At 40.0% G+C, this 25370-nt stretch overlaps 3 protein-coding genes across 8 annotated transcripts in view; 2 read left to right on the top strand and 1 right to left on the bottom strand.

Annotated features, from left to right (window-relative positions):
• Positions 1 to 25370, top strand: part of LOC143354002 (uncharacterized) — a 156135-nt gene that overhangs the window by 13380 nt on the left and 117385 nt on the right. The window lies entirely within an intron of this gene.
• On the top strand, positions 2149 to 9134 carry Ints3 (integrator complex subunit 3). Of its 2 annotated transcripts, none has more exons than XM_076787604.1 (12): positions 2149 to 2743; positions 2938 to 3014; positions 3427 to 4096; positions 4535 to 5133; positions 5207 to 5768; positions 5849 to 6044; positions 6484 to 6616; positions 6691 to 7236; positions 7326 to 7419; positions 7500 to 7867; positions 7963 to 8536; positions 8996 to 9134. In XM_076787604.1, exons 3-12 carry the CDS (start codon positions 4022 to 4024, stop codon positions 9068 to 9070), a joined length of 3222 nt encoding a protein of 1073 aa, XP_076643719.1. In that variant the 5' UTR covers positions 2149 to 2743; positions 2938 to 3014; positions 3427 to 4021; the 3' UTR covers positions 9071 to 9134. The 2 variants fall into 2 exon arrangements, with proteins under 2 accessions (XP_076643719.1, XP_076643718.1); XM_076787603.1 differs by having other exon boundaries at positions 6457 to 6616.
• Positions 14388 to 25370, bottom strand: part of Gro (TLE family member transcriptional corepressor groucho) — a 170306-nt gene continuing 159323 nt past the window's right edge. For all 5 annotated transcript variants that reach the window (XM_076787618.1, XM_076787622.1, XM_076787623.1 and 2 more), the window contains 4 exons: positions 23707 to 23774; positions 22204 to 22479; positions 18344 to 18947; positions 14388 to 17641 (listed from right to left, as the gene is read on the bottom strand). In XM_076787618.1, coding sequence (XP_076643733.1) covers positions 17534 to 17641; positions 18344 to 18947; positions 22204 to 22479; positions 23707 to 23774 — 1056 coding nt within the window. In that variant the 3' untranslated portion in view covers positions 14388 to 17533. The remainder of the gene's footprint in view (positions 17642 to 18343; positions 18948 to 22203; positions 22480 to 23706; positions 23775 to 25370) is intronic.

Below are 25370 nucleotides of genomic sequence, written 5' to 3'. Positions count from 1 at the left end.
GGGGAACAAGTCTTGATCTGGCAACTATGGCTGCAGCCCAGGGCCCCCTTAGCGTTCAAAAATGATACAAAAATGGTACTTGGTATTTGAGTTAATTTTGGTTAATTGGGTACGCTCCCAAACAGTGTTAGCCCAGGGCCCCAAAATTAACGGTCCGCCGCTGCCTCCACAATAAATATTTCTCCTAGGTTCGTATGAACTCATCAAATGTAATTACGCTGAAAATATCCGAAAGTGGTTTTGTACAAAACGAGACTTAAAGGAATACAATGTCTGTTTTAATGAGAGATGTTCGCGATAACACGTTTTTCCGCAACCGCATTGGCTATGCGCCAGGTGCTCGAGACACGGTTATCCGTAGATCACCGAGAGCTCATTAAGTGTAAATTCAAATGTACATGCTGTTATTTGTTTGAGAAGATATTCTCTCGAATTGTTTATCGCATACTGGTTTCTGTATCTGATTAATTACCCAATAAAAATGAAACTATCCCATACGCTCGTTAATTTCGACCATCGAATCCCAAACTCCATATTACAGTCCCTGGTCACAAAAAATTCAGGTCACTCACAATTTTCGACGTCTTTAATATTTCTAGTAAACTCGAAAGGCCTGAAATGGTCTGAAAGGCCTAATTAATTTAATTAATCCCGTTGGAAACGTTCGCAGTTTATTCAAAACCCTCGTATATCACTTGTCACCACAATAAGTGATTTTTAAAAAATTCTAGATACGATAAAACAATTCATAAAGGGTGCATATTGTAACAAAAGCTAAGAGGGGGAACACATTTTATTAATATGTATCTACTTAATATACAGGGTGAATACGCGTGCTATTATGTAGATAGGAATCGGCTGATGTGTCTGGTCATGACCTACCGACTCTACTTCTTGCATATACATATACACTAAACTAAAGCACACGAATTCGACGGATCTTTAAACTCGTTTTTCTCGAAAACGAGGCGACGAACAAAAAATGTGATTGTTCCTTTTCGACTCACTTTGGCGTGTAGAATTACCCCCTAATCGGTTGTCCACGGTATGTGGGACACCCTGTATATGTACGTATATTAATTAATATGTAAGTACATTATTAAATCTGGCCTTTCAATTCTGCCGCGAAAATTTAGAAAATTATACGTGGCTCTAATTTTTGGCCAGTGATGTTACACACTGCCTTCCAACGCATAATAGTTCGCATGTACTGTATATTCTGACAATGAGATTATAATACACAACTGAGTTGAGTCACCGGCGCGATAGATCAGCGCATGGAAGTGAAAAGGATAATTGAAGTCCCTTCAATAACCGCATAAATCGTGTACCGTTCGCGGAAAGTAAATTTAACGAATACAATCAGTAAATAAACAAGTTTCCGCAATGCAATAAAAAATCAATAAAACTGTTCCGGAATTATATTCTTCGTTCTGTTGAAACGTTTAATTGATTAGTGTTGTTATCTCTGAAGGAGATGTATGTATTGTGTGTAAGGGATTTGTCGTGAATGACACATGACCCAAATCGAAAAAAGAAAAGTGATATTTACAAATGTTTTTCGGACACGCTCAATCCCCTCTTTAGTGTTTCCGTCATATACGATCCTGATGAGACTATTCACGAGTCTCTTCTCTGCGCATGCGTTCATTGACGTTTACGAGACTGTAGACAAGGTAAGCATTGTAGAGTCTACTGGCTGGTCACTTCTCGCTACACCTTCGTCGGACACAGGTTCGAGTTACTTTTTTAAATTACTGGTAAACGCACTTCCTTTTCACGGTGACGTCGAGAGAGATAAGGAGAGTAATAATATGTTATTTAGCCGCCCTATTGTTCACCAATCCTCCGTTTTACTGGCTTATTTTATCGTCCAAACGAAAACGTACAGTAACAGTAACACATGTTTAATAATCATTCGCGATCGAACAAAGCCATTTCAATAAGCACGCAATTTGGATAAAAGCGACTTTCTGACAATCGCATTGACCTCGATGAATTTCGAACAATAACCTTTTTGGTAAATTCGTTTATTAAGTATATAAAGTTCAGATAGGAGAATTGTATCGCCTCTGCGATAAAACTTCGAATCAGAATAGATAATCCCGACTTGTGCTTTACTCGAAATGATACGGGAAATTGTGGTTACGCAGTGAGTTTTCAACACCAGGGACGCGTCAAACTGACGCGTAATTTTCAATTTACGACTATTGAGATTGTAATAAATTCAACAAATGTATTTCTTCGGGTATATATTATTTTTTAAAAATGGCTAAAAATCTGGATAGACATGTTCTCGTTACTTTCATGAAGTGATGTAAAACAGTCACTTTTAATGGTCGGTAAACCTAATGTTAAACATGAAAGAGGAAGGAAAAGACGGAGTAGCATCACGGATACCTGAAGGAAAGCCTTATGCATCGTAATGGAATGCCAGGTCCGTGGCTGTTGCACTTATTAGGGGTTAGGTTGACGTGCACGAACATATCGCTGCGATGCAACTGCGTGTATACCATGAAATGTATTTGATGCGAGTATAGGTACAACAATCGTGGATATCCCGGTACGGCCGTGTGAAGTTCGCGAGCACAAAATGACCAGGATCCGGAAAAGATTGTGAAGAGGTTCACGAAGCAACACGAGGAAACGAAAAGCGGGAAGCATGGCCGGGGCACGCAATACGATTAGTCGGCTGGTCTCTTCGTATGTACGCGATATGCGCACGCGCAGTTTCACGCCACAGGTTCGTATCTATACATATAGCTACGAGCTCACGCGCCCTTGCGCTAACAATTTTCACAATCTTTGATGTAACTCTTCTCGGAAGACTCCCGTGTTCCATTTGCCTCGCGGAATACACATTACTCAACGAAAATGGTGTAACATCATTTCGAAAGCGGAATTACACGATCGTATCATTTATTTCGTTTCCCGCAGATCGAGTTATTTTTATAAAGTTCAATGTAATTTGAAGTCGAGATGCCGATGACCTCGTGGTACCATTCTCATTTGTGGTCAGTGAACAGTATACTTTTCGTTATTAGATATTGTCTGTTCCGCACCGTATCGTGGTAATCGAGTTCGTTTCGCTTGAATACAATAACGTTTCGACAAAACATCGTGACTGTAGCTCTATTATAAATTTTGATTCCCTTTGGAAAAGAAAAACGCGTGCAACAGTTTGCTGGAATACATACATTTCTGCATTCCGTGAAATCAACAAAGAAATAATGCGTCAAACATTGTCCGTTATACGGTACGATTTGCAATGCTTTCAAATCACGCGATGATCCCATAGGCACCGAGAGCGCGATGTGTATTTATGCGAGTTTAATTACTGCTAAACATCCGCGTTCGTTTAATGTGATAAATCAAAATGCTCGCTAGTGGGTCATATGTGTGTACATATACTATGCTTATGTGCAGGTCCACGATGCTCGGGGGGGAAAAAGATTGAATCGATACACGATCGTATGACATATGAAAAGAGAACCGTTTAAACGCGGGAAGAGACTGAACCCTTTTGTATGGTTTGCCACGGTGTGCATACTGGTCGGAAGGTTCACAGACACTTTGAGGTGACCGTCCTCTCGGTGCGCACCCTTAATAAATACGTTCCTGTAAGCAGTACCACATACTTTTCTACGGTACCCCCACCAATGTCGGTCAGTGTGTACGGGTTGGTGTGCGCGGATTGGTCCGCGCGGTGATTGCTGCGAGTGGTGGGGAGCCACACGTCACAAGCGAGGCCGAGAAGCGACGAGGCGCATGTATCAATGCGCAATCGCATCGGAACAGTTCAGGGAGTCGGGGAGGTCCGTGGTAAGGAATAAACAGAGTGAAGAGACCGCGCGAGAGACGAAGAGAGTGGGGACGGAGAGAGACAGAGTACGAGGAGGCAGTGAGACGATCACGATGCACGGAGGCGAGCACAAGCGGCCAGGGGCACAGGGCTGAGGGCTGAGGGCTCGATAGAGCCTGGAATAACGTTCACGGGACGGCCGCGGACCAGCCAGCAACAATGGAACAAACGAAAACTCCCGCGTCCCGGCTACTCAGCACGAGTTGCATAGAGAATAAGGACGACTTGGAAGAGGTAACATAAATATTTGAAATAGTCACTGGATACGTATCGGGTGCGAGGGGCTCCGCCATTGTTGCGACGGTCGCGCACGTCGCTGACCGCGCGGCGCCACATGCCGAACCACGCGTCTTAGCGGCAATATTCAAATAATTTACATAATTATGAAATTAATACGTGTCGGTTACGCCTGTAACACAATTGTCACGATATTAATAACTATGATGTAACGCGGACATATTTTGTCCACTTGATCACGTTAATATATCTTTAACGAGATACATATTTCTGTCTGTAATACGGCACTTTGAAGTTTTTTTTATCAGAGTTTAATTGTGCACTTTCCTAAGAGTTAGTGTCCTAGAACTGTTAACTCGACTTTCTAAATGTCTAAGTAATTTTTTAGTGTTGTTGAAAACCATTCCGTAACTCTGTTCTTTCATTCTATTTCAGAAATTTGATAGATGTTACACAGTGCTCCAAAACCTGACTGCGGGACTGTCAGAAAAGGAAGCCCACGATACGCTAAACAACGCTGTGTGCAAAGACAAAACGCACGAAGAAGTTTCGTTGGGGTTGTTAGTGGTTATTCTGACGGATCCTCAAAGTGCTGTGAAAAGTTACAGAGACTTGACTTTAATTACGCGAGACGGTCTCGCAATTGTTTTAGTACACCTTAATCAATTAGTACTTGAAAGATACCTGCGATTAAATGACGTGACGAGAAGCCAGTTATTGTGGCTTGTGAGGGAAATGATAAGAACCAGTGTAGCTAGTGTGGATAATCTTTGTTTAAGTTTGTTGAGGCATGCGGCTGGCGGTGATATTTCTCCAAGAAATTTGCACTTAGTCGATGCTCTTTTAGACATATTTCAAGAGAACAGACCTTGGTTAGACAAGTTTCCTTTTTTAGTAGCATCCATAGTGTACACCTATTTGCGATTAATAGAAGACCATAATGCACCTCATCTGTCTGGTTTGCGTCAGAAAGAAGTTACTTTTACTGTATCGCTGATAAGGGAACGTATGGTGGACTGTTTAGTTATTGGAAGGTAAATAAGTTTTATTGGTTAACAGCTGTTACCATCTGTCTTCAACAAGTCAAATAATATTTTATACTTCTAGGGATTTGGTCCGGTTACTGCAAAATGTGGCAAGGATACCAGAGTTCGAAGCGCTTTGGAAGGATATGCTTCTCAATCCAAAAACTCTTTGTCCAAATTTCAGCGGTGTTCTACAACTTTTACAAACTCGAACTTCTAGGAGGTTTTTGCAATCTAGGCTTACACCAGATATGGAAAGGAAGTTGGTATTCTTGACAAGTCAAGTGCGTTTTGGTAACCATAAACGGTACCAAGATTGGTTTCAAAGACAGTACCTGGCCACACCTGAATCGCAATCATTAAGATGTGATCTTATACGTTTTATTGTTGGTGTCATTCATCCAACAAATGAGTTATTGTGTTCAGATATTATACCGCGATGGGCAGTAATAGGATGGTTATTTACCACTTGTACATCAACTGTGGCCGCGAGCAATGCTAAATTGGCTTTATTTTATGATTGGTTATTTTTTGAACCAGAGAAAGATAACATTATGAACATTGAGCCTGCGATTCTTGTTATGCACAATTCTATGAGGTCTCATCCGCCTGTCACTGCCACGTTATTGGACTTTTTATGCAGGGTAAGAATATTCAGTAATTTTGTTTGGACAGCAGTTATTTAATCTTACAAGAAATAATTGGAACATGTTTTCTTTTACAGATAATTCCAAATTTCTATCCACCATTAACAGAGAAAGTGAGGAACGGAATTTTCTCGTCATTGAGACAAATTTTGGAGAAACGTGTTCTACCGAGCCTCTATCCTCTATTCGATAGTCCGAAGTTAGATCGCGAACTGAGAAGCAAAATAAGGGAAACGTTTAAAGAATTTTGCTTACCACCTAATACGGATCCTGGTAAAATTATTATAAATTTCTGCATGTGTACTCTATGGTAGATTATTATAAAATACTGCACAAATACTAACACGTTATTGCACAAGGATACATGATTGTAGACATTGCATTATCGAGGCATTATTTAATATCACGCATATATGTAAACATCTGTAAGTGCACATATTTTTGTAAATGTAAATATCACACATAGGTACTAGATGTACATATCGAATAGAAAGAAAGTATAGAAATCAGCATTCACATGAAAGTTTATGGGTTAATACATTACCATTTTAACCATTGTTTTGATACACAGTTCAGATTTCATCTTGTATACTTTTCTTTTAACAGACATTATTATCCACCGTTTTTTCGAGCTTATAGCACTTTAAATGCTTACTAACTTTGGTTTTTGCATGATCTTTTTAAGCAGGAAATAAGGTTCCGATATATTCAGGTAAAATGGAGGAACTTAGTAAGGATCTTACACCAGGAGCTCCAATGGAAAATGCAGGAAACACAACGGCCGAAAATAATCATGTGAGTCAAGATCCAGAACCAGCGTTCAGCGACGAAGAGGAAGAAATGCGGTAAGTTATTTAATTTTAGAACGAAATTGTAATGAGAGTCGTTAAATTGCTAAAAATACAAATTCTCGTTATAGGATACTGAACATAGTCGAAGAAGAGGACGAAGAGGACGTCCCCTTGGCAAATGTGAAATTGAAGAACGAACAAAAAAATGCGAATTGTGTGGTGAAAAAAGTAGACATTACATCTCAATTAAACTTAATCTTAGAGCCAGAGGAGTTAAGGACGGCTGTAGAGAGCTTGCACAGTGAAACGGACAATGAAGTGAGGTGTCAAACAATGGAAAGGATAGTGCAAATGGTGGTGGAAGATGAAATCGATGCAGAAACTATACCAGCATTGGCTTCTTGCATATCAACTATATTATCGTCACAAATTACGTCCCAAATATTCCCAACGGACAATTTGAATGAAGAAACCTTGACTGATAGCATAAGTACACCGTTGTTTGTTATGTTTCGGAATCAATTTCAGTTGTGTAAAGAAGAGGACAATAGGCGGAAACTTTTAGCCCGGGTACTTGCAGAAATGCAAACTGTTCAATCAAGAACGGGGTACCTGTTACTTTACTTTTTAAAGGTCTGGGGCAAAGAAGAGGAAAAACGGGAGGGTGAACCAAGGTTGGTAGTGGCATTCGATTATATGAATGTAGAAACAAGTAGCATTAGCATATCATTTTATCGTTTTTCTCTGATGATTTCTGTTTCAGCAACGTACTAAACGATGTTAAAGCATCTGTATATAAAGACTTCTGCACGCATCGGGAAAAGAAGTTGGATGCGTGTTTAGTGTCAGATTTAAAGGTATGCAATCTCAGTTTTTATTAGCGAAACCATTATAGAAACAAAGGAACGTAACTTAAACACATTGTATGGTATTTCAGCTCTGCCATGAAGACAACATATTCATGCTGTGTTATCTTGTGCCTGATGTATACATGGAATTTCAGAATGTGACTCTAGGAAATGTTCAACTTTTGCATTTGGTTGTATCGACAGTTGATGCCTGTCAGCTTCAAGAATTAGTTTGTCAAATCATGCAGGGACACTTGAAGATGTTAAAAAAGGAGTCGTTCACGTCTCTGTTAACAGCTAGCTTGAATTGGGAAACGTTCGAACAATATTGTTTCTGGCAACTAATTTTTGCCCATGATTTCCCGATCGATTACGTACTGCCTGTTTTACCGAAATTACAATTTCGCGATCACGCGGAAGCACTGACATCGATATTGTTTATGCTTAAACAAGAAAAGTGAGTAATTTAACTGTAAAAAGAAAAAAAAATGGAAAATCGAACCGCGTTCACCATATTTACTGTATAGTTAAACTGGACAATTTTGTAATTAGGCCAACGTTGGAACTTCTGCGACAATTGCTTACACGACAAAATGTCGATGGAGACATGTTCGTTGTGGCTGCTTTGCGGTACTGGTGTCGTGATTACGAGGAAAAACTCGGCGAGTTGCTCGCAAATCTTTTGAGCACCCGTTATCCAGCTACTAGTCCGAACAAGCGGAAACGATCGGGTGGCAAACACAATCAACAACCCGGTCCGCCTTCCGGCGAACAAGTTCTCGGCCATCTGGATCAATTACGGCAACATTGCACGTCCTCCACGGAACTGCAGCTCTACCATTCCGAGGGGATGCAGAGAGCTCTGCAACAAGCACAAGCGGCTAGCAGCGATTCTTTAAGGAAAAGTTACGGAGACTTGTTTGCTCTAGCGGAAGTGAACGAGGAAAACGAACCTCCTCCACCTCCGCCTACGAGTTCGGCACGAAAACACGCAGCAGCTTCGGCCGGGGGTGGCGGGGGCGCTGGTAAAGGAGGTCACAGAAAAACTGGTGCTAATACGAGGGAGAGGTCTACTTCGAAAAGGCCGCTTCCTCGGTACCATATCGGCAGTACATCCAGCAGCGAGGTAATTATGGAAAATTCGAAGGAACATCGTACATTTTATCAATTACTAAAAAAAAAAAGAACACTTAAAATTCAAAAGTATACGTAAAACGCAGTATTCTTTCTTAGTTTTTGAAGAAATTTAATTTAGGAAAAAAAAGTAAACTATTCTAAGACAAAATCTAACTACACTGGTGATACGAGGCGTTGCCAGTAATGCATCGCAAGGCTACGGTAAAAAATGCGCAGATTTCTTCCGAGGTGTGGTCCGTACGTGTGAGACAAGGACAATTATTTGTGCACGATTGAAAAGTGAATGCTAAAAAAGATATCTTGGAGATATATAAATGTTTACTTTATGTATTTCTTTTTTCTTTGCATATTTAATTCTAGAGATATTTTTAAGTGTCCCATCTTCAGTGGTTGTTATCCCGTGTTCCGTTCGATACACGTATCCTAACTTGTAATCTTTCATATGCAGGAGGAGGAGATCGTGAATTTAAAGCAAGCGAAAAAGAGAAAAAAAATTAATGCAGTGGGCTCCGACAGCGACTGACCACCCAGTGTCTTCAAATGTCACATGGACCATGTCACGTGTGTGCAGCAAGCTAAACTAGCCTTAAGAATAGTAAGATAATATAGTATATACATAATAGATATATTTAGCGCGACTTGTAAATATAGTGTACGTTCGAGAGTGAATGCGAAACCATACCGATAAATAAGGACCCTGTTACGTATTTCGCAAACATGTTGTACAGGCAACGTTGCCAGGCTCTATTTCCATTTAATTTCGTTATTTGTGCCGAGCGCGTTCTAACGTGAAACGTGGTTAGAACGCATGTGATATTTAACGAGAGGGAAATTTATAAATACTGGTTATAGCTTTTCTAGGTAAACGTATATGTGACAGATGAATTTTCGCGCGCGGGACAGACGATCTGTGTACTCCAGACATTCTGACTCTTGTCGAAGCTGTGAAAAATAAAAGAAGATTTTATCCGTGTGTCTGTCAGATAAAGTTACCGAGAGGCAAGACTAGTCACGAATTAAATTATTTTGATATACTCTTAAATGTATGAACGCATGAATTTAAGAGAGGAACACTGAATCTGGCAACGTTGCAAACAAGAGTGGGGGGAGGGGGGTAGAACGACACGAAACTTGTCTCCGTGATCACTTTATTTCTAATAAAGGGGGGAACATTCGTCGGTCATTTTCCGAACGCGGTGAATGTCGACGTGAAACAATACAGGCACGATTGTGCTTAGTTTTTACCAATAATTTGTTTAATAATTTTCCGACTAGTACGTTATTAATTGACCCTATTGTCCAAATTCATTTTTTTCTTTTTCTGTTCACTATACGGTAAATAACCGATAAGACTCGCGCGCGTTTCACACAATAAACTTATATGATTGACGACGTAGAAAAAGGAAAAAAGATGATGGTTACTTTTGTTGCCATAAAATCTGTGAACGCAATTTGTACGAATCGTTGATAGCTTTTTATTAGGATTAAGGACCTTCTCGCGGGAGGACAAGGATCTATGAAAAAGACGTCCTCGCTCCGGCAAGAAGCGTACAGTTTTACGACCAAATGTATTTTACGTCTGCGCTTAGTAAGCATAATCATTCTGAGGACGCAAGAATTTTTATATTTTGCACGATGGAAGGTTGTCTAGTTTTTTGTTTTTCGAAGAATCTTTTTCTTTCTTTTTCTGTCGGAATTTAGGCGGCGAACACCTTCGCACGTTTCCACAAATATTTTACGCGCATGGTTCAGTCGCCCGATGCCCGTCGGCGAAGAAGTACGACTAACAACACTAACGGACTCGTTCTTTTTTTTTTTCAATTGTAACCTTTACGATGTATTTACATTCACGTACTTTCGTAAGATGTTTCCGCCAACCTTCAACGCGCAACTCTAATCGTTTAAAATAATTTAGAATTTTTTGAGGAGTCCATTTTTCGCACATCGAGTTCAGCGTTGTTTACCGTAGAGAACTCTATCATTGTCGTGTCACTTCCATGACATGTTAATTTGCTTTTTGTTTTTTTTTTTTATATTGACGCGAAGGCACCTTCCAACGAGTGTAGAACCAGGCGTCATGTACACTTAAGTCCTAGGGGACGTAAAGCGTGAGGAGTTCACCGTTCACCTCTGTACATTTCCTGTAAAATTGGTTACTTTACAACGTGAGTAGCTGCGTTATGTATTTTCTAGTTTGTACATACCAGAGAGAACGGAAGAAACGTGGTGCATGAGCGTATAATGACGATGATGAGAAGTACGTCTGATTAGGGGACCGGCTCGAGAGTTACATTCTCACATTCTATCGAATTTTTGTGCAAGCAGAGACTTTATATTCTATCATCATAGAATACACTTGCGGGCACATAAATATTTTATCACTTGTTAAACACATTTTTACAGGGTGATGGGTGGTACAAGCGAAACGGGGATGATTCTACATTAAAAAAGAGTTTGAAAATAATGGTTAAAATAACGGGTTTGAAAGTTTGGCGGAAGGTGTGTCATTGAATGGGAATTGTCTGATGCGTCTGTTCATAACCTGTCGGTTCTACTTACGAATGTTAATCGCGCAAACTTGATGGATTTCCGAAGTCGATTGTCTCTCAAACTAAGCTTCGTATGAACAAATGTTATTTTATATTTTCGACTTATCTTTTTAGACAGAATGATCCCCTTTTTTTCGGTTGCACCGATCACCCTGTACAGAATCGATCGTCGTATATATTTCAGAACCAAATTACGTATTGGTTACACTCATATTCTTTTCATCTTCACGCGAAAGAAACTGCAATTAAATTTCTGTGGCTGCAAAGAAAAATGCCGGATGTCACAATTTCAAAAAATTTAAGTTAAAATTTAAGTCATGAAAATAAATTCAGAAGAATGATGCAGCAAGGAAACATTATTGGTGCAAAGAATTAGTGATATCTCGACAGTGAAAACATGTGACGGTACGGCGTTCTTCCTTAAAACCACAGAAATGTTTGAGTCGATAGTTTCTCCAGAAAGTGGAGGCATCTTTCTGAAGTTAAACGTCTCGGACATTGCAAATCGCCCGCGGCCACGCGTGTATTCCGCAACCGGTAAAAAGAAATCTTCGCGTGTACAAAGTTCCATTGAAATGTGAGAAATATCGCCAGAGGCGTTTCCTTCGTTGCGAACCAGTGCGTGTGCAAAAATACTTGATCACCGAAAAGAAGAGAGAGAGAGAGAGAAAGAGAGAAAAGAAATCAATTTTTTCTCGAAGAGAGTTTTTCTTATCTGCACGATCTTGATTTTATTGAACCGGGTACATGCGGAATCTTGTTGCGCCGGGGAGCAAATAAAAAGGACGAAGCAAAACACGGTGTAAAGTTGGGCGTGTCGATCGGTTTAGAGTGTCTTTTAGATACGCGGTTACGTGTACGTGTGAGTACCAGCCATTTACAAATGGTGTGTAAGGTGTGATAGTCGATATTGTTGTTAGGTCTTTTCTACTTGTACATAAACTGCGGTGTTATGTGAAAAATATTTAAAAATGTGTTTTGGGGAAGAGTGAATGAGTATGCGTGCATGTGTGTGTGTGTGTGTGTGTGTGTGTGTGTGTGTGTGTGTGTGTGAGAGAGAGAGAGAGAGAGAGAGAGAGAGGGAGAGAGAGAGAGAGACAGTATAAATCAGAATGAGTGTGTACGTGAAAGTGAGAACGACAAAATGTAGGCACAGATGAATAGGAGTGAAATGTACGATGCGCGCTGGGCAATACGAAAAATAGACCTGTAAACATTTAATGTTTTTAACGATCTTGTACACACGAATACACATGTAAATACATGAATATATATATAATGGTAACGCGAGCATAAACATTTAATGTTTTTAACGATCTTGTACACACAGATACACGTAAATGTAAATACATCGAAAAATTTACCGGAAGTAAAGATGATTAATTCCTGTTGTTCGTTTCCTAGTTTTCTTCGTTTCCTTTCCATCTCGTATCCTCGTGTATGTGGGTGTTGTGTCCACAAATACTGACGAAAGAGCTATAGTGGAGTTCTTTTGTAATTTAGCCTTCAAGTGGGCTTTCAAAATGGACTCCCAAATGTAACAACTCAATTAACTTGACGATTGTTTAAAATGTTTAAAATATTGTAAATATTTCCCTAGATCAATGGATCCTATTCCCATCGTACTCGTCCTTTTAAAATTAAAAATTCTCAAATTTTTCGAGGGTGACAGTAATTTCAGTCATAATTCAACAAATTTTTAGAATTAATATAGTCGCAATTTCGTTTGAAATTATTGTTTATAAGAATGTTGTTGAGCTTCTTTTACATACAGCTCAGTCATTAAAAGCGTCTATTGATATACTTCCGGTAGGTAAAGTGTATTGGATATTAATTTTTCACCGAATCGATGAACCGAAACCAATGTTGTTTCACAGTATGGGAAATGTAGATATCACAAAGTCTATGTAAATCTTTAAATAGTTAAATCGATACGCGTTAAATGATTAGCAGTATAAACCTCTAGAGGGCCACGGCGACTCCTATGGCCTACTTAAGGGTTAAATGAAACCAAATTCTAGAGGGAAGATGATAGTGAAATAAGAGGTTCAATGTACATTTAATTAAAATGTCAGTTTGCATAACTAAACTAAAACCGCATGAGCTGATTAAAGATGATGAAGTTATTAATCTTAATGCAGCTTATTAAAAATGCAACGACGTCACGAATACCTCATATTGAAATTATTCGAAATTCGTCTTTTCTGTAATTGGTTATTTCATAATCACATAATTTATCGAATATTAAACGAAATTTTATTTCTGTCGCATTGCTACAGCTAGAGAATTTGATCCATGATTTCCTGCGCATCATAATCGTTTGAAACCCAATCGTAGTCTACTTCTAAGCATAAAAAATAGTTATTACTTTACGGCAAAAGTTCAGGTAGAGGTTAAATGTAAATCTGTCATTTGTTCCGCCTATTCGTTACTTTTTCTCAATGCATAAAATTTGCAGCGAGCAAGTTTACACAAAAAATAAAACATCCTAACAATTTGAAAGCCTGTAAAAGTGATTTTTATAATAATTTAATTTTTAACTTAATTTTGTAGGAATCTCAAGTTTAAATTTAATTTTAGAATAATTATATAGAATAAAATTATCAATCTTCAGGTTTGCACTAATATTTATCTATTTATAGATTAAATTTATAATTATAACTTCTTTAAATTTGCTATTTAATATTTTATTATTACTTATTACTTTAATATTTTAATATTACTTATTGCTTTTTTTGCATCAATAAATTACTGTTTTTTGGCTTGGGCATTTTGGTCAAGGAGTTCTTTTGAAAAATAATTGTTGTACCGGGTGTAAAAAAAGTAAAGCTTCATACGTTCGTATTAAATTCTTTTATTTTATTGTGCCTTACACGTCCGCCATCAACCATAAATGCATAGAACCTGCTATCGAGTTGTTAATATCGTTGACAGAGTTAACATGTGATTTAAACTTACAGATCAAATCAAGAATTTTGAGGGGATACTAAATAAATAAATATAAGAGTCCCTTGATTAGCAAACAAATAGACGTTGTTGCAATTAAAAATTTATTGTTTATTTCCGAATAAATCGTGGACTTTTTATTCATTGCTCGACATTATTACATCTATCCAAGACTGCACCTAAGAATTTTTGTACAAGGAGTTTGTTCATTAATTACACTCATTCGTACGCAATACAATTTAGTACGTCTTTCTTTATAGTAAAATCTGACGCAGGAAAATAGTTGCAACTATATGTTCACAATAGCACTTCAATGTAACTTCGTTTCAGTTGCGATTTTTTATAAAATCCAACTAGCCGAAAGAAATCGAAACCGAAAAAATTACGGTATTATTGTTGCGTTTACATGTGTGTATCAATTCACAAGTCAACCGTTACTTTATTTATGTCTTTCTTTTTGGTCTATACAATAAATGTTATCATATCTCAAGGTCACTGTTACCAAACCGTGAAATAACTGGTCACAAATTTCGGTTTCGATTTTCTCCTGAAATTTCTAAGAAGCTATTCTGCTATTATAAACGAAAGATCGGAACCAAGAAACTGCAGAACGCGCCATTCAACGTACGTCAACATTCTCCAACAGTATTGTGCGAGATGACTCTGTCCACTGATAATGTTGTAATAACAGCATTAGGAAGTATTGGTTTCACCTTCGTTTCAATACTTGAAAATAAAAAGAGCCGCCAAACGACGCGGGTTGTAAGCACAATATGTGCGACCAGTGTTGCCAGATGAGAGGAGGGAGTACGAATAGAAGGGGAAAAAGTTACCGTCTCCCTGCCAGTACCGGGGTACCTTGGCCGTGGCGGAAGCGTGGGGGAATAGCGCGGCAAAAAGCGAAAGTAGAGTGGGGGAACAAGTCTTGATCTGGCAACGGTGCAGCTAGTACCGGACTATACTGAGACGGAACGCGTCACGTGACCGGACCGTGGTGGAAACGAGAGTAACAGTGCAGTAGAAGGGAAAATCGGAATGCGGGAGCAAGTCTTGATCTGGCAACGCTGCAGCCAGTACCGGAGTATACAGAGACGGAACGCGTCACGTGACCGGACCGTGGTGGAACCGTGAGTAACAGTACAGTAGAAGGGAAAGTTGGAGTGCGGGAACAAGTCTTGATCTGGCAACACTGGACACTGGGCGCGACAAGAAGATTTCATGCGAAACACTACGAACGCGGCCACGTGTTTCTACTCTCAACGTTGGAAGCAAGTGCGAGCAACTATTCTCGACTTCAAAATCTTTTTACCAATATCGACGTGACGCTGCTCTCAGACGAGATTAATCAAATTCGATAAGAGACGCGCAGCATCAAGATTGTCTGCTTTCATTACGAAATGATCACAATTTTCGGAAATGTTCAAATACTTTTCGGGTCCGTATGTGCATATCACGCCACATCCCAATCGAACGGATCTTCGTTTGTTGCGAGCTGCTCCAATAATCTTGACCACCCGAATCGCATACCGTTCGTCTACAAATGCGAAATATCATTTTTTTGTAATAGTTATCGCTGCACAATCAGTTTCGTCACGCGGAAACTCTCTCTCTCTCTCTCTCTCTCTCTCTCTCTCTCTCTCTCTCTCTCTCTCTCTTTCTCTCTCTCTTGAGACAGAGACTTCATCATTTCGTCTTCTTACAAAATCTTTTCACTTCTGTTGCGCGTAAAAAATTGTTCAATTACAGTAAAGTCTTGATCTAAGTTCAATCCTCGGGTCCGTGCTGTGACATACATCGTGTAGAGCTACTATTTTCTTGTCATTGCATCGACCACACCGTACATAGAAAAGGACAGTTACATACGGTCAATTAAACCACTAAATACATTTCAAATTATATCGTGTTTAGTGTCATTTTAATCAGAAAAACGCCACGAATTAGTTTTGTAATTGGATTAGTAGTGGTTCACACCGATATACCCGACCCCCCAGTGGAGGGGATAAGAGAACTGACTAAGATCGTGTAGCTCCGTGCGGCTTAGATCAAGACTTTACCGTATCCAGAATTTTATTTTTGCCGCGCGTATGGTAAGTCGAATCACAGAAAGATAAGAATTATTGGAACAGATTTTTTAATAGATAAGGAACAATTTACTTACCCCGATGCTGCATTCGTGTGCTGGAAAGAATTCATAGAATGAATCGCGAGTGAGCGCCGCCGCCGCCGCCGCGCCGCGCGCTCTCGAATAGAAAAGACAATTACTTTTAATCGATATATTTAAAATTAATGGTCATGGCCAGTTACGTTTAAACAATACACAACACTGCGCCTCCCGCAGTGCAGCTATATCTCGCGTTTTACTTTCCTCTTTCAGGTAGAAACAGCTGATTGATCGTTGGCACGACGCGTCATCAACGATTTACTTCCGAAAAAATGTCTGATCGCTGTACCGATTCACAATCAAGTGCACGAAACATTTAAACGATTGAACCCTTTCGCGACGGTTGAACGGAAATTGAATGGACCCGAGTGGTAGTAGATACAATGGAATTTGATCTGTCGCGACGTGTCGACGTCTTTTCTGTTATAATATTGCGACTCGTTGGATGATTATTAATTATCCGTTCGGGTAAACTGTGACGAGCTTGTATCGAGAGTGGGAACGGGGGTCGGCGCTTCCGGGCGCGCTCACTGTTTCAAAAGGGTTCAAAGGTATGCAGCGGGCGGTAGGTTACTATCTAGTAGCAACGCGCTAAAAGGGGGACAGTGATTGCAAAAACAGTTTGAAAAAGTTTCGAAGAGAATAAATTTGTCCCGGTTCAGCGAGACCGTCTTTGTCGCGGTTCGGGACCGCGCGAAATCGTCAGGGTTTCCTCCTCACCCGCGCCTCCTACCGTCTTCGGCCGTCTGTTGATTTTACAATTAGGTACTCGTACGAAATCATATCTAACATCACCAGTTGCAAGGCTTTCCCGGTCACTTGACGAGCATGCAAGATCGCTCGGTAACGTCCCGTCTTGAACGCTGTATCTCGTTGTATACACACGAAACAAAGAAAGAGTTCGGCTCCTATACGGACATCACACCATCGCGGGTACAATCGGGCCACGCGCACACGCAACTCTAATATACATATACAGCTTCTCTGGCACACACATTTGGGTTTTGTAGTCTATTCAAATTTTTCTGTTTTTCTTTTCTTTCCTTTTTTTTCGGTTTTTTTGTTGATTTTTCTTCCGATCCGCTCCGCGCCGTTTTCTTCCCCCGCCGCCGGTTTCCTCGGCCTTTCCCTTAAACTCTACCGTAGTATAGACTCGTACGTAATATATACACAGTAGTAACAGTCTAGGTTCCTAAGGCTGCTAAAAGTCTCACTTTGTCGGATCTCCCACGAGAAAAGGAGCTGAGGGTTTTTGGGGATAGCCGCGGTTTTCTTTAGAGTTCGGGTTTCGACGAAGGGTGAAAACATGAACGTCCTTTATACCGTGCGTCTAGTAAATCACTTCGTATACTGTGGCCTTTTTGTCACCGGACCCGGTCACGATATACTTGTCGTCGGCGGAGATGTCGCAGCTCAACACCGACGATGACTCCTTCGACTGCAACAGAAATTCATATGGACATCCGTTAGAGACTTTATCGTTTATTAACGGTTAAATATTCGGAAAAGAATTTCTAATTTTATTTTGGAACGCTATTTGTAAATAATATTTGCCAGAGAAGTGTTTAGCACCCTGTAAACAATAAATTTGTTTAAGACATTTCTTCATAAGTTGCGACCATAAATGGGACTGAACCTACCGTTTCTTAACGTACTGTATCTTACGCTATCGATACCTTTAACCAATATCCGATAACCAATAACAGTATAATAAATTTTACAATAAATTACTGAACAGAGTGTATATACTAATTTCCAGTTATTTTATGTTTTCTCAAAAAACTGGTAATTATTTACGATGACCTCGATAACGTGTTTCAAAGTCATTGGAATCGGAGAGTTCGCTTCTACTATAAATGATTATTTCGGAACTTTTAGCCCCGCGGTCCCCCATACGTATGATTGTTCGTTCGATAAGTAGTCGCCTGTTGAAAAGTCTCGCAGAGCCCCAAAAGCAGCTACTTATCGAACGTGGATCGCAATGGACGTAACGTTTAGCAGAAATAGTTGGTGTCAACAGTCCTATATACGCCGTAACGTAAATTCCTCCGTAGTCTGGAATATTCGGGGTGTTCTGTGGAATCTGTGGGCAGTTTGGCTGTGAAAATTTGTACACGTGCGCGCACACATATATACACACCTGGAATATTGAAGCTCCATACGGTGTGCGCCAGGCGTTCAACAGATTGTCCTTGCCGGTGGACACGAACCATTTGCCGCAGGACGCGAAACGCAACGATAGGACGCAGGATTCGTGCACGAGCAGGCAGTACTTGTCCGACTTGGATGCATGGAGGACCTCGACCTTCGAGTTCTCCATACCGACCGCGAGCCATTCTCCGGTTGGACAATAGCCCAGGGAGAATATCTGCGAATTCAAGTCGTGCTGTTGCAGCTGTCTGCCTTCCCTCAGATCCCAGGAACGCACGGTGTTATCGAGACCCCCTGTCCAGAGCTTCGTGCCATCCGCGGAGATGTCAATGCAGGAGGCACCGTCCGTGTGCCCTTGGAATTGCCGAATCAAGCTCTCGTTGTGAAGATCCCACACGGCGATGTTGCCGTCGCTGCAACAACTGAAGCAGACTTTCGAGTCCGGCGAGATGGCCAGCGCGTAACAGGCCGGCGCGGAAGAGGTCAGCTCCGCCTTGATCCTCGGCGTCGGGCTGGCCAAGTCCCAGATGATCAGCTGCCTCGCCTCACCTCCGACTATCAGCGTTCTACAGTCCGGCAACAGCTTCACCGATCTGTAAACCGAAACGGATTCAATGGGACTCCATTCATCGAAACCAGGGCTCTTGCTAACCGGATGACCGAGGGCTTACCAGGGCTCGGGGAAAAATAAAGTTTTGAAATATTGGCTCATTGCAAAAATCTCGACATGATTTATTTTTAATTTGCTGTGTATTACCACAAACGAAGTATAGGAGTAGACCAATCACCATATGGTGTTTCATGACTTACACAAAACAACTCGTTTTCTTACGCCCTCTGCGCTAACAAACGATAAGTGTTGGAACTAGATCCACGGAAACGCGATCAAATCTGATCAAATATATGCAGACTCCAAATCACGTTACACACCCGTAGTAAGAATGAAGTATATGGAACATTCAGTTCTTGCTAATACTAATATTCACAAACAGTTTTCAGTTGGATTTTTTCACTATTTTCCTGTTACGAGTCGCAAGCTGTGTAGGAAAATTATCAGAGCAACAATTCAAGCTCTACCTAACTCTACTTTGCGCGGCTTCCTTTTTAAGTCCCTGCGAACATTTTAGTTCTATTTTGTTCTATTTTGAATATGTACACACACGTTTAACATTGTAATTTATTTGGTGAGAAATAAAGAATATTAGTTACAACAGTTAATGTGTTCTTCTTTCCCTACCCTGGACATCAATATTCGATATTAGAATTACATTAATGTCTTTGAAAATTTCAGGAACAGCAAAATTTTTGAAATTAGAGAAAATTAAGTGTTGTATTAGGTGAATATGATAGTAAAAGAGGTGGCACGAAAATTTGGTGCCACCTCTTTTGCTATCATATTCTATTAGAAATCGTTTTGCATGAAATTTTTCAATATTAATTTAATCTTCGTTATTCTTCGATTTATACTGAATTTAGATTCGTTTTCACCAGAAAAACGTCTGCAGTCAGCTGGTAATATTTTCATTACGATATTTTTAATAATAAGAGTGTTTTACAAGCGGCTACCAGCCATAACAATGTAAGATTCTAAGCATTGCTTACTAATGAAAATCAAATTTTTGTAACAATTTATTTTATTATAGTATGAAAATATGACCAATAGATTATAAACATTTTTCTGATGAAAATGAGTTCAAACTCGTCATGAATAGAATAAAAGGAAGTTAAGGAAGTGTGTAGGAATAAAGTGTAACTAAATGTAACATTAATAGTGGTATACAGAGTGTTTCACCTAACTCGAGTATCTAAAATATCTCGCTTGATTTTTATGATAGAAAAAAATTTCAGAGGAAAACATTAGTTGGTTCAAAGGGGCAAATATTATGATAGGCAAAAAAATTTGTTCAAAGTTATATTTTTTGAGATTTTAAGGTCATCGAAGTTTTTTTTAAATGGAATGATATATTTTTATTATCGCTATATGATAGCCGAGGTCAAGATGAATCCAACGACCTGTAATGTTATGAACTTCACGTGACCTTGAGTTTGTTATCACCAACGATTTCACACCATACATTTATACTCCGTGAACGCTGGTATACAACTTGTCGAAGCCATTTCGGATTTTCAGTGCACCAATAATGCATATTATGTGTATTCACTTGTCCATGGTTAGAAAAAGTAGCTTCGTCAGTAAAGAGAACGTCATAAAAGAAATCAATCTTCTTTGTATTTCCTGCAATGTCCATGTACAAAAAGCAACACGATTCTCAAAGTCGTTGCCATGAAGCTCCTGATTTGGAAATGCCTAAAGGACGTCCAATTTTTCGATAACTTGTAGTAGGATCAATATTGACTGTAGCCAACTGTAGCTTTTCAGTGATTTAATACCCCCTGTTTTACAAAACAATTGAACTATGCGATCAAAACTTTGTCGAGAAGGATGATTTCTCTCAGGGTATCTTTCTGCGTACAGTCGAGATGCTTGTACTGAGTTACTTTTAGCCTCACCATAAACTAAAATCATTTCTATCTTTTCTGCATCACTGTGCACCATCGTTTCAGAGAAGTAACGTTATCTTTTACAATTGAATAAATCCCGATGAATTTCTTAATCGTACTGATTAGAGTCACCGAAACGAGAAGAATTTGTATCAGTGTTTACAATTTATTGTGAGCGTGTTTGCAGTCATTAATCAAGGTACAAGAAAACTTCCTGAAACCCTAGGGGGATCATGTCATCGTTATTTCACTGTTTACATCAAATAATACTTTTCCTACTTTTATGAATGTCTCTTACTCAAGGTCATGTGAAGGTCATAATATTACAGGTCGTTGGATTCGTCTTGACCTCGGCTATCATATAGCGATAATAAAAATATATCATTCCATTTAAAAAAACTTCGATCAATTTGAAATCTCAAAAAATATAACCTTGAACAAATTTTTTTGCCTATCATAATATTTGCTCCTCTGAACCGACTAATCTTTCTCGGAAATTTTCTTCTATCATAAAAAAGAAGCGAGATATTATAGATGCTCGAGTTAGGTGAAACACCCTGTGTTTAGATAAAAGCAGAAATACAGAATAATGTTTTCAATATAAATTCTTCTGCAATTGTGCATGTGTGTGAAGCTTACCCGCGTAAAAACGTACTCGCGTAACAAGCGTAAGAGAATTAAAAGGGCACAACATTTTTTTGTTTGCTCCAGTATTTACAGTATCCTCGATATGACATTTCAAATTCCATCAGCAACAGCACCGTTGAAGTATATTAGTTCCACAATATTAGTTCCGGCCGATACGATAGGATGTGACACGAAATGGTAAGGAGGCTCCAGAGCCCCCCGAACATGAGACAGAAAAATACATTAGGTGATCAGTCTGCTTCTATACTTCGTTTGTGTTACTACTGTGGCGGCTACCTCCTACGCTCGCCGGCAGATGGACAAATAGTCAACACCTTTCCCGCTAGTACCTCTGATCCGTAACCGATTCGTACATATACCATCCTCAACTGCTTTTCGATATCCCAGCATCTAAGGCAGGGCCCACTAGATAACCTCACCTCGAGGCCCTTATCGAGCCTTAGGACGAAACACGCTTCCTTCCCTTCTTCCTTCTCTCACACACAACTTCAGCCGCCACCAAACATACCAAATGTTATACATAAGTTTATATGAACGACGGAACTTTTCAGCCCCAATCTACTCCCTACATTCTAATGCATATATAGAATATAATATTTGTCTGATCGGAACCGCGTCCCGTGCCTATGCGCATAGTATATATCGACCTTAATGCGGTTAATTCGTTAGGGTAGGTTGGCGAACTATAAGACAACTGACCTAATATAATTGTTGCGTTGCAGGCAGTCCAACTGCGATACAGGCTTGGTACTGCCACCGCCTTCGTGTCCTATGTCCCAGACTTTCACGCACCCTTTGCCGCCGGTGTAGACGTACTTGGTCGGATTCGAGATGGTAACAGCGCATACAACTTCGCCGTGAGTCAAGGTATTAATCTGACGCGCGTGACGTGGAATTCCCGGTCCTATCAGAGCGTCCGTGGGGAATGCCACAGGCTGCATCTCACCCTCGCCGTGCGCGTGGAACGAGATTGCTCTGCGGTGAAATGTAAAACGTTAATGGCTTTGTCGTTGCAGAACGCGATGCCTTCGATTACTTAAAAGCTCCCGTTTAACGAAACACCGAACTGTGTGTGTGTGTGTGTGTGTGCGTGTGCGAGTGTGTGTGTATGTCTACACGGAGAAACGTCGTGCCACCCCGAAACTAATGCGTCGCTTCAACGATACCGGAAATAAACGCAGAACTGCTCCACATATTCCACTCTCGTCGATTTCCGATACCTATTATCATTTCTTTATTTTCCGGAATTTCTTTGTCATCAAATAAAATTCAAGAAATATTTTTCTTTCTTTCTCGGAGTTTCTTTGTCATTAAATGCAATTCAAGAAATATTTCTTCCTTTTCTGGAATTTGTCATTAAGTAACATTCAAGAAATATTGCAGGGCGAGTCACGTAACTTGCAGACCTCAAATAACTTGTCAATCATGCGTTGAAATGAAATGCTGTTTAACAAAAATTGCGTGGTTCCGAGAGAGCCAAATGACACCGTAGCAGTTTTCCTGCTATGCGTACCTACAGGTTTCAGAATTTTTTAGAGTGTTCATGAATTTTTTCGTCATTTTTTGATAAGCAAATCCGCTTATAACTACCCTTGTGGTGGGGGTGCCGACTTGGAACTTGTCACAGAGGGTTTTCTTTGGGAGTCCTATCGAATGGTATGAAGAAAGATCAATTTATACGCAAAAAAAAAAATTAAAATTTGTTGGACAGTGAACCGTATACGGTTATCATGATCTTATGAATCTAATAAAATAACGCAATATGAAAAATAAGTTTCAGTTCGTGCTCAAGATATTGTTTTGCAGAACAGAAATTTCCCTAAGCATTCGAAGTTTAATTAGCATTTTGTTTTTCCGGAACCATAAAACTTTTCATTGATAAAACTCCATTTAAAAAAGTTTCTCACGTTCTGTATCACGCGAAACTGTATGCAACAAGTTCTTCAAATATTTATTACAAATAAGCAGTGGAGTTTTCTTTCGATATAAGACGATGTCTCTGGACGGCTGTCGCCGTATTGCGGATAAGGGCACCTATTCGGCTTGACATTGTTCTCGTCTTATATCGAAAGAACGAAGGAAAACCGTCTAAAGGACCACAGATTTGCAAACCGATTGTTCTCGAAGCAATTCAATACACTCTTCCGAAAGTACATTTTCGCAACTAGCTTTTGAACGATAATGACAATAACAGATACGTACGTTTTACCGCCTGGGACGTTGCTCATCCCGTTACTCGGTGGTATCCTTACGTGACCATCGAAACCGAGCTGTAACAGGCAACGAAATGAATGGGGTTCTGCGAAAACACTTTATACAGATACTGCGATCGTTCGAATAGCATTACCAGGGGTTAGGATCGCAATGGATACAATGCTCCCCCTTTAATAATTGCGCTTTATCGACTGCGTAATATGGGACCGGGACCTTTGCCATACTTCTTCGGAAAGAACTATTTTCAAAAAATGAACGACTGTGAATTCGATTTCGCTGCTCACTATAGTCATGGCAGCCGAACCGGCGTGATTATTTAGGGGAGCACTGTACTATGCGCCCATCAGGAGATGGCAGTGATTTCGACAGTGGGACGCAAGGGGATCTACGAGGCCCCGCTCTTGACGCCAGGCGGCGGACCCTACTCTTACGCTTAGGCTCTGGCGGGAACGGTCGACATAAGTGCTCAGCGCAGTGTCGCCAGATCAAGACTTGTTCCCCCACTCTAACTTCCCCTTCTACCGCGCTATTCCCCACAGTTCCGTCGCGGCCCATTCACGTGACGCGATTCGGCCAATAGCGGAAGACGTGTAGCGCAAAGTAGGGATATCACGTGGTACCCACATGTTTCTCACCGTTATCTCCTGATGGGGGCGTAGTAACTTTACTATCGTTTGCGAAAGAAGCCTCTAATCTTGCCTCGATCAAGGATATCCGATTCTACCCGAATCGAAACACAGGGATCCATAAAGTCTCCGCCTACTGTCACGAAATATCCAAACTTAATTTTTCTAAATTTGGAGAACTGATTAATGTGATTACTCTGATTTATTTGTCGAATAATTTATCTGAAGATGTCTATCAATCGGTATTCTCACTGAAGGGTCACTGAAGCCTTTTTCAATATTTGTGATGCTTTAAAAATAGGTATAATTAATATAGGCACAGTAATTATTGGTACCCCCACAGTAATTGGGTCCCTCATAACATATTTGATTTTAAACAAAATCCGAGACAGTGCTCCGGAATGTATCCGAATAACATTTACTTTTCAAGTCGCCATCTTTCCAAGCGTGCCAGTAATCTAGAGAAGTACTGTTCAGCTGTGCTTGCTATTTTCATTGCTGGTGAAGGACGGCGCAAATAATAAAAGACACAGAACGTTTGCAATTCTCGAGTCGGATGCGGATAACGTTATACTTAATCTCTCGGTTTTCTTGACAATGGAGGTGCAGCGGGAGAAGTCCGATCTATCTTTAGCGAGCTTGGACAGCACTAATCCAGAGGATCAAGCTCTGTTGCTTCCGCGCTCGATCCGGCGATTCAGAGAACGTTAAATAATTTCAAATATTTTAGCATGCTTCCAGAGTTTTCGGAGTACAGACACTCTACTTATCGGGAGTTGCTTCTCAGACGGTATGTAAGGAACAACAATCACCGGTCAAGGAACGATTAAATAATTTTTGTATTTTGCAATCGTTTCTGTTTTGGTTTTTGTTCAAAATGTTATTAGTTCACTATTTTGAATTTTGACAATTGTAAATCAAGAAATTATGTTTCATTTTTATAAATTTCACATTTTAGAGAAATACATCTGACAACATAGAAAGAGATCAATCATTTTACGAATTTAAAGTAAACGCATTAAACAC

Source organism: Halictus rubicundus, chromosome 5 (assembly GCF_050948215.1).
Source record: "Halictus rubicundus isolate RS-2024b chromosome 5, iyHalRubi1_principal, whole genome shotgun sequence".
NCBI classification, from domain to species: domain Eukaryota; kingdom Metazoa; phylum Arthropoda; class Insecta; order Hymenoptera; family Halictidae; genus Halictus; species Halictus rubicundus.
The sequence above is the reverse complement of the archived record's forward strand: the minus strand, read 5'-3'. Positions and strand labels throughout refer to the sequence as shown.